This window comes from Erinaceus europaeus, chromosome 3 (assembly GCF_950295315.1).
Source record: "Erinaceus europaeus chromosome 3, mEriEur2.1, whole genome shotgun sequence".
NCBI lineage: Eukaryota > Metazoa > Chordata > Mammalia > Eulipotyphla > Erinaceidae > Erinaceus > Erinaceus europaeus.
This window is the reverse complement of record NC_080164.1, coordinates 61,867,005-61,876,410: the sequence shown is the minus strand read 5'-3', so window position 1 is coordinate 61,876,410 and position 9,406 is coordinate 61,867,005. Positions and strand designations below refer to the sequence as shown.

General features: G+C 39.3%; 1 protein-coding gene across 1 annotated transcript; it reads left to right on the top strand.

The window, feature by feature from the left end:
- Positions 1-1,965: 1,965 nt before the first annotated feature.
- On the top strand, positions 1,966-8,956 carry IL1B (interleukin 1 beta). The gene is made up of 7 exons (XM_007525462.3): positions 1,966-2,015; positions 2,728-2,786; positions 3,379-3,430; positions 4,663-4,867; positions 5,623-5,787; positions 6,982-7,112; positions 8,190-8,956. The coding sequence occupies exons 2-7, from the start codon at positions 2,743-2,745 to the stop codon at positions 8,400-8,402; spliced, it is 810 nt and encodes a 269-aa protein (XP_007525524.1). The 5' UTR covers positions 1,966-2,015; positions 2,728-2,742; the 3' UTR covers positions 8,403-8,956.
- The last annotated feature ends 450 nt before the right edge of the window (positions 8,957-9,406 follow it).

Sequence of the window (9,406 nt, the reverse complement as noted above, 5' to 3'; positions counted from 1 at the left end):
TCATGAGCAATCCTTTAAATATTTAAAGATAGTGACCGGGAGGGAGCACACCTCATTGAGCACACATGTTATCATGCACAAGGACCCAGGTTCAAGACCCCATTCCCCACCTGCAGGGAAAGAAGCTTCATGAGTGGTAAAACACCTTTGGCTATTGTGAATAATATAGCTATGAACATAGGGTGCATGTGTCCTTTTGAATTAGTATTTGCATAATTTGTCCTTTGAACAAATGCCTATGAGTGGCATTTCTAGATTATAAAGTAATTCCACTTTTATTTGTTTAAGGACTGTCCATATAGTCTTCCAAAGGGGCTGCACCAGTTTGCATTCTCAGCATCAGTGTAGCAGACTTGCCAACATCTATCATTTCCTGTTTCATTAAGGTAGGCCATTCTCACAGGTGTGGGATGGAATTCAGTATAGTTTTAATTTGCACTTCTTTAATGATAAATGAAGTGGAACATTTCTTCATATATCTGTGAGCCATGTGTCTCTAAATGACCAGATTTTAAATGTTCATATATAATGTAATTTATGAGTTGATGTGTGTGGACTAGCCTTACTAATCAATATGAAGTATATACATATATTAATCACTATGTTGTACATCTTAAACTTACACAATATTATATATGTATTATATTTTTAAATATTTTATTTATTTATAAGATGGACAGGAGGGGAGAGAGGAAGAACCAGACATCATTTTGGTATATGTGCTGCCAGGGATTGAACTAGCAACCTAATGCTTGGGATTCCAGTGCTTTACCCACCACATCACCTCCTGTACCACTAAATCATATCTTAATATAGCTGTAAATTAAATCTCAATAAAACAAAGTCTACTGACTCTGGACATTACCAAATGGATATAATATCAGCTTGGATTTTATTATAAAAATAGTATTCTACTTTTCAGATTTAACAGAGTTCTTTTATGAAGAAAATTTTTTCTATGTATATTCTTAAATATATATTTATTAATCTTAGAAGATAAAGGTAAAGAGTGAGAGGAATCAGAGTATCTCTCATTTCTAGCATATTCATTTCTAGGCCTGAACCTCTGGGTTCCGGCATGAAAGTTCTTGACTCAATTATTGAGCTACTCCCACAGCCCCTTAAAAGAAGATTGTGATTCTATAATTTGGACTCACATTTTCTTTTTTTTTTAATTTGTGATTTCACAGCATTTTAAAACGCATTCTCAGTCCAGACTTAGTTCATTGTTCATCAAACATTAAGATGGTTTCCATGTGCTATCTAGCTAGGCACCTGGATTTGATCTGAAAGTATGAAAGAATTTATCCCCTAAACTCCCCAAACCCCATCAGAAGTCTGTGCACAATACAGCTTACTTTCTCTATTCCATCCAAGCATGGCCAAGTATCTCCCCAGAGACTCCTATTATTGACCTAGGAATCCTTAGGTAGAAAACAACATATTAGATCCAGGCTGAGGGTTACCATCATTTTACTATGCCCATTTATCCATCTCCAAGTGGGAGACTACTAAACTTAAGTACAAGAAGTAAGAAAATGTGTGTGTGTGTGTGTGTGTGTGTGTGTGTGTGTGTGTGTGTGTGTGTGTGAGAGAGAGAGAGAGAGAGAGAGAGAGAGAGAGAGAATACTCCACTTTGTCCCAGAAGCCTCAATTTAAACTTTCTTGTAACCTAGGATGATCCTATATTTTAAACTCCATAACCCACCAAGTGTCAGAAAAACAGCACTTATTTGCATAGTGGAAATTTTGCAAAAATATCCCATATTTGCTACTGCTTGCCTTTCCATGAACTGGAGATTTATTGATATTTAAATTTTCCCAGAAGTTCCCATCAATCCTCTTAGATTTTAACTTGATTGTGAAATCAGTTAGTCAAAAGGGAAATTTCACAACTCTCCACTTCTGCTTTTGAAGGATATAAAACTATGAGGGAGAGATAGTAGACTGCATACCTGTCTTTAAGACACAACAGGTCCAGTATTTATTACTCTCCAGCCAGACTCACTACTCAGGTAAACCTTAGTTAACTCTTCCTTTTAAATAGGCCCTTAGAGAGTCTTTCTGTTTCTCTTTCCCTCTCCTTCCCTGTCAACTTTCAGCTTTACTATAATATATTTTTAATTTATTTATATTTATTTATTTTCCCTTTTGTTGTCCTTGTTGTTTTATTGCTGTTATATTAGTGTTGTTACTGATGTCATTGTTGTTGGATAGGACAGAGAGAAATGGAGAGAGAAGGGGAAGACAGAGAAGGGGAGAGAAAGATAGACACCTGAAGACTTGCTTTACTGCCTATGAAGTGACTCCTCTGCAGGTGGGGAGCCGGGGGCTCGAACCGGGATCCTTATGCCGGTCCTTGCACTTTGCACCACCTCGGCTTAACCCCCTGCACTAGCACCCTACTCCTAGCTTTACTATAATATTACAAATTGCTAAATATTCTGATAATGTGGCATATCTGACAGCTAACATTCAAAAGATCAGTATCAAATTCTTTGTTTCAGTCTCCTAATATTCCTATTTGGGTTTGGTCTATCAAATATCCTTTTCTGGGCCTCAATGATGACTTTTATGCATTCATTCTTTCAAAGACTGTGTCTTGCATGCCTAACCTGAATGAGGTGCTGGGGGAAGGGGAGCATGGATGAGAAATTACACATGGTGAAGCAGCCTTGCAAAGACTATCACAGCAAATGGATACTTAACTTTCTCCTCTCTACACAGGTTTCCAAAGCAGCGATGGCAGCAGTACCTGAACTTGCCAGTGAAATGGTTTACTACAGGTCAGTGGGAAAACTGATCAATAATGTGAACAGGGTTCCCCTATAGCAGAGAAGGGGACTGTTATCTGTGTTTAGAAACCATATTTTCCCCCTCAAACTACCACTTTGAGTTGTAAGCAGGACTGCAAACTAACATGATGTAAAAGCTGATTTCCCACCTTGGGACTGATAAACATTCAAACACTGTCCAGGGATGTGCTGCAGAGGGCAAACAAGAAGAAAATATTCTAGGTATATGATATAGGAAACTTCTTGGCAAAGTCTGACTAGTAAAAGTTCAGATTTTAACAGACCACTAGGCTGGAAGTTAAGTGTCAGGATCCAAAAGGAACACTACAGTGTCAGCCCTAAATTAAAACTTTCTTCTAAAGCAGAATTCAGTACTTTACTGTTGGTTTCATCTGATGTCAGAAAACAAAGCTTATTTATTATTTTTCTTCTATGCTGTCTCATAACATATCAGAGTAGAACATGCCAGCTTCAGGCCTCTTTAAAGAAAATGCTATATGTGATTTTCCACTAACTGTGAAGACTGCTTGAGGACTAAATTTGTCTAGGAGACACAATTGAACAGTCTCTCTTTTTATTATAGTGGCAATGAGAATGACATGCTCTTCGAGGTTGATGGTCCCAAACAGATGCAGGTAAGACTGTGAGTTTAGCTCCCAATCCACGGAGGGGATCTGACCAAAAAAAAAAAAAAAAAAAAAGGTTCAAGGGAAAAAGTTCTGAACTACCTTGTTCCTGTCATGTTTTGTAATAGAAAAGTCACTTTTTTCAGCAAGACAGATACAGGCTGCACTGCATGCTGACCTGGTCACTACACAGCTTCCATACCACTACAGTCAATTACTCACTAAGGCCACAATTACATATGGCATGTCAGGGAAAGTGACTGACAGTGGTGATAATATTTGCTGCCTTCTATTAAAAGTTTCAATATTTCTTTTCTTTTTTCTTTTTTTAAGACTAGTTTTTTATTATTATTATTAATGAGAAAGACAGGAGAGAAAGAGAGAGAGAGAGAGGGAACCAAACATCACTCTGGTACATGTGCTGCCTGGGATTGAACTCAGGACCTCATGCTTGAGAGTTCAGTGCCTTAGCCACTGTGCCACCTCCCGGACCACTTTTTAAATTTTTCTTATATTTATTTATTTTCCTTTTTGTTGCCCTTCTTTTTTGTTGTTGTTTTATGCCAACATTGTTAGATAGGACAGAGAGAAATGGAGAGAGATGGGGAAAACAGGGAGAGCGGTAGAGAAAGACACCTGCAGACCTGCTTCACCACCTGTGAAGCAACTCCCCTGCAGGTGGGGAGCCAGGAGCTCAAACCAGGATCCTTTCACTGGTCCTTGAGGTCATACCCGGAGATGACCTCAAGAATAAATATATGTATGCCCAACTGAAGAAAGAAAACTTTGTTTTTATCCTTGAAATGGTGCTTATAACAAGACACTAAATGGTAAAAACGAAAATGGAAAGAGAAAAAAAAAAAAAAGATGAGTGGGGAATTTAGAGAAAATATTCACTTTTGCAATTTGACCTGAAGTCTTTTACCTTCTTGAATTGCCTGAAAAAATAAGGGCCATCAACTGGATGGTCTGAGAATCTAGCAGCTTTCAGTTCTGAAATACTGGCAGTAGTAGTTAAGTTTATCTCAGCCCATGGATGTTTCTCTGACCCCATCTCTTTAGAAGGTTATGCTGATGTTCCAGCTCAACATTTTATCCACTATACCTTGTGGACCATGAGACAAGACTTTATCTCTAATTTAGAAGTTCTGTAATCTCTATGGTTCCTTCCATCTGTATGATGTCCACTTGGATTTCTCTAGACTAACACCGTAACATCCATTTTCTTGCTCTCTTTGTAGTGCTGCTTTCAAGACCTGGACCTCAGCTCTCAGGGAGATGATAACATCCAGCTGCAAATCTCCCACCAGCTTTACAAAAAGAAATTCAGGCAGGTCGTGTCAATTATCGTGACTGTGGAGAAGCTGAGACACATGCTTGTTCCTGACTCACAGTTCTCACAGAATGATGACCTAAAGAGTCTCTTTCATATCATCTTTGAAGAAGGTACTTAATGAAAGCAGCAGGCTGACAGGGGATTACTTCCATCCCTGAGTCCATAACTCAACAGTCAGTTAATGTCCCCTAGTTGAAACCCAACCCAAGTGATGGCAGGAAAACAGAAAATCTGGAAACCAACTGATCCTGTCTTTAGTTGAGACAGTTCTCAGAGCCTGTAAGATCTTGATAACCTGCTCACATTTGCAAATCACTCAGTCATTATCAGAGTGCTTTCCCTGCATTATCTCTCAAAAGCCTCACTGTGTCTCTGGTTGGGTTAATGTTACTGCCATGGCCATTTTACATAAGTTTATTGTTAGTTTACAATAACTAATAACGCTGAAGTTTGCACCCATGTTTTACAACATCAGAACTTGTGACCTTACCCACCCTCTCTCCTACTCAATGTTTAAGAGATTTTCTTATACCTTTTATTATTTATTTAGATAAGACAAAAAGAAATTGGGAGGGATGGGGTTAGAGAAGGAGAGAGACAGAGAGACACCTGCAGTACTGCTTCACCACTTGTGAAGATTTCCTCCTATAGGTGGGGGCCAGGGGCTTAAACTTGGGTCCTTGTGCATAGTAACACGTGTATTTAACCAGGTGTGCAACCATCCAGCCCTGCTTCTCTTCAATTTCATAATGGGACTTTGGCTGTGCATGCTCAAACGCCCCTCAAGAAATAGAATTCTGCCGCTAAACATCAGACCTGCTCTTCTGACTTTCTCCCTAAATAAAACACGTGCTCTCTATTTCAGAACCCATCATCTGTGACACATGGGATGATGATCATTATGTGTATGATGCCCCCCCAAAAATTATCAACTGCCGAATCCAGGACAGGGACCAGAAATGCCTGGTGCTGTCTGGCTCACATCAGCTGTATGCTCTCCACCTCAGGCGAGATGCTCTGGACCAACAAGGTAATTGGGACATCTTCATTCCTTTCTTAGCCTCCTAAAAGCTTGCTAATCCTTCACACATTTGCCCAAGTAGAACATAGGTGAAGAGAACATTGAAGCACATCCATTAACAATAATGGCACCATATGGATTACCTTAGCACACTCACTTTTCAGCCAGAGATGTGACTCTGAGGAGTTAGACTGCTCAAGCACATCTAACACCATTGTCCTGCAAAACATTTAATGGTAATGCAGTGTCAGTGCTGTCAACAAATGAGTCTGTTTGATGGACATGACCTAACTGTCTGTGGGTACTCCCTTCCTGTTGGTGAAGTTGCAACTAAAATGGTGAAGTGATACTATGTCCATCCTCATTGCCAGTCCTGTGCCCTTCCTGTCCAGTACCATATGGTTCCTTTTTAGGAAATTTACTGACCAGCAGGAACTTATGTATTTCTCTTATAGCTGGCAAACATTTCAAGGAGAAGCCACTCATTGTGATAATCTTCCCTGGTCCCTTATCATTGTGGCAGAAGTCTGTGTGCAGAGATGCAACCAAGGGAGCCCCTGAAAGGAATAGATTGTTCTCTGCCAAGGCCACTAACCTTGAATAATAGCAATACTAGGGAAATGCTTCCTACTTTCAGTTAGGCCAGGACAATTATGTTTCTTCAGTACTGTGTGGTGCAAGTTCTGGGACTCCAAGAGAAACAGTATAACTATAATTATGAGTGTCTCTTTGGAGACATTTTCCCCAGTCCAAGCCTCTCCTCTCCCAACTTCTCCCCACTTGCTGCTTCACATTTCTGAAATAGATTTGGTACCTAATTTCACTTGGTAAATTTTTATCTCTTTCCTTGCCCTTCGCATCATTCTGCTAATATAGATGGACATGTCACCTACAGGTGACAAGATAACTTCCTTCCTTCATTATTTAAAAATTAAGCCCCCTCCTAATTCTCAGTTACCACTGTGATAAAGTCTGAAAAATACCTTTTGGGGCAAGAAATCCTCTTTCCTTCTGTGAGAAAATCTGAATTAGGCAACTAAGTTTACATTTGTCTGTGAAAGACCAAGGTATCCTGGTTACTAGGTCACAGGACTTCTCACAAAGAATGGTTTATGTTATGGGTCCTGGGTTCAGGGGCCACTGGTTGGATCAGCCAGGTATTGCTGTGTGTCCCTAACCACAAAGTTCCTCTGTTTTCTGCAGTGGTGTTCTCCATGAGCAATGTGCAAGGAGAAGAATCTGGAGAAAAGATCCCTGTGGCGTTGGGGCTCAAGGATAAGAATCTGTACCTGTCTTGTATTATGAAAGATGAGAAGCCTACTCTGCATTTGGAGGTTAGTAACAGGAGTTGAAAGCCTTTGTCAAATTCTACTGAAGTACCATCACCTTTTCCCCCTCAAAAATCTGGAAACAGATCTACTTGACAATTTTGCATAAAAGTAATGTAATTGCTAAATGCATGTAACTTTCACTGCTGCCACAGAAAATTCAATCACTTTGCTGATATTATTATGTCCTGCGGTTTTACCACCCCCAAAAAATTATATAATATTAAGGCTGGGAGGATTGTACATTGTTAGGGTTGCTCTACTTGGCAGGTAATACTTTGGGGTTGTGGGGAGGGTAGTTTGGGGAGTGGAATGAAAAAAATAATTCACTTATTGAATTGATTAATTCCCCCAGCTTCCCTAGTAGAAGTGTCAATGTCAAACAGTGTCATTCTAGACCAAACTATAAGAAATAAAAATGTGACAAAAGGCCCTGGAAACTAAGTACTTATAGAAGTCTTTTTTATTTTTTTATTATCTTTATTTATTGAATAGAGACATCCAGAAATCAAGAGGGTAGGGAAGACAGAGAGGGAGAGAGAAGGAGAGACACCTGCAGCCCTGCTTCACCACTTTCAAAGCTTTCCCTTTTGCAGGTGGGGACCAGGGGCTCAAACCTGGGTCCTTGAGCACTGTAACATGTGCACTCAACCAGGTGTGCCACCACCCAGTCCCACTTATAGAAGGATACTGATAGTGTTTATTAAAAAGAGAGAGAAAGAGACCTCATCTTGGAGTATGTGATGACTCATATACACACTTTGTGTGGGTGTCAAATTATACCCCTGAAATCTTATTAATTGTGTAAAATAGATAAATCATGAATAGAAAAATGAAAAAAGTATTCACCTATATTCTAATCCATGTATGGAAATAAAAAACATACATATTGCGTTTCAGAACCAGATAAGGACTCGAGTCTTCACACCATAAGCTAGGGTCTCCAGGGTAATTTAGGCATCTAGCTCCTGGTTTTATGGTCTGCTTATCAGCTTACTCTCTGGCCAACCCAAGAACATTTTTACCATGGTGTCTGCCCCCTTCCTCACAAATTCTTTTTTTTTTTTTTCTGTTTTGCTTCAGGTGGTTGACCCCAAGATTTACCCAAAGAAGAAAATGGAGAAACGGTTTATCTTTAACAAGACAGAAGTCAAGGGCGTTTTTGAATTTGAGTCTGCCCAGTTCCCAAGCTGGTACATCAGCACCTCTCAAGCAGAAGAAAAGCCTGTCTTCCTAGCAAATATCAGAGGTGGCCAGGATATAACCAACTTCTCCATAGAAATCCTCTCCCCCTAGAGAGAGCAACACCCAGAGAGTCCACATTTGAAGGAAAAGAACCGGCGTGGGACTACTAGAAGGGGAACAGAAAGATTTTTTTAATAAGACTTTAGGCTGGACTTCACTAGCCTTGTATTAGTTTTAAGGAGAAGCAACCCTTTCCTCCAGGGCAAGTCCTCAGATTTCCTCTGCTAAATCTGCTCTCTTACCTCTCCTACTCATCCAAAATTGGCTGGCAGAAATCATTGCATGTTAGCTGTAAAGAAACCCCTCTGTCCTTTGTTCTATTTGCTGATAATCAGCCACTTGACTATTTATTTATTTATTTATTCTAATGGGTTATTTAATCTAATTCAAGGGGGTAAAGAATCAGCAGTGCCTGTGAAAGAGCTCAGTCTTCAATATCTATGGGATCAATTCAATTTGGATTGTGTCAAGTTTCTTCACTGAGACTAAAAATAAACAAACATAGATTATTTAAGTAGGAGTAGTTACAGAGGAGGAAGTGTGATGATATTGCTTCACTGGTGATGAAATAAATTTCACTGAGAAAAAACTGCCTAGTAATTGACTTTTCTTGGATACAACACAGAAGAGTAAAAGAAATGGTGCTGAGAGGGTTTTTTGAACTAGAAGCCAACCCCTCATCACTGAGTGCTGCAAAAAAAAGAAAAGTAATAACAACACAACACAAGTAGAAGTTGTCTTTGGTGACCTCAGTTCTGTAGTTTAAGAGTTTTCTTTAATTTTACTTTTGTCCCCTTATTTTGTTTCTGTTTATGCCATATATGAGTGAGATGACTTGGTATTTCTCTTTTATAGAAGTCTCTTTTATACTTTTATAGGGATGGTTCAGTGTTCCTGAAGTTCCATTAACTGAAATTATGTGAAAAACTTTTTTTAATGATCAACAAGACCACAGGATAAGAGGGATATAATTTGGCAGAATTTCTACTACCAGAGTTCCATATCCCATCTCCTTCATTGGAAGCTTCCCTATTCTTTATCCCTCTGGGAATATG

Excerpts from the sequence above, each read along its gene's own strand:
- IL1B (XM_007525462.3), top strand. The coding sequence starts at position 2,743 with ATGGCAGCAGTACCTGAACTTGCCAGTGAAATGGTTTACTACAG. Across the intron at positions 2,787-3,378 it reads AGTGAAATGGTTTACTACAG|TGGCAATGAGAATGACATGC; the intron begins GTCAGTGGGAAA and ends TTTTTATTATAG. Across the intron at positions 5,788-6,981 it reads AGATGCTCTGGACCAACAAG|TGGTGTTCTCCATGAGCAAT; the intron begins GTAATTGGGACA and ends TGTTTTCTGCAG.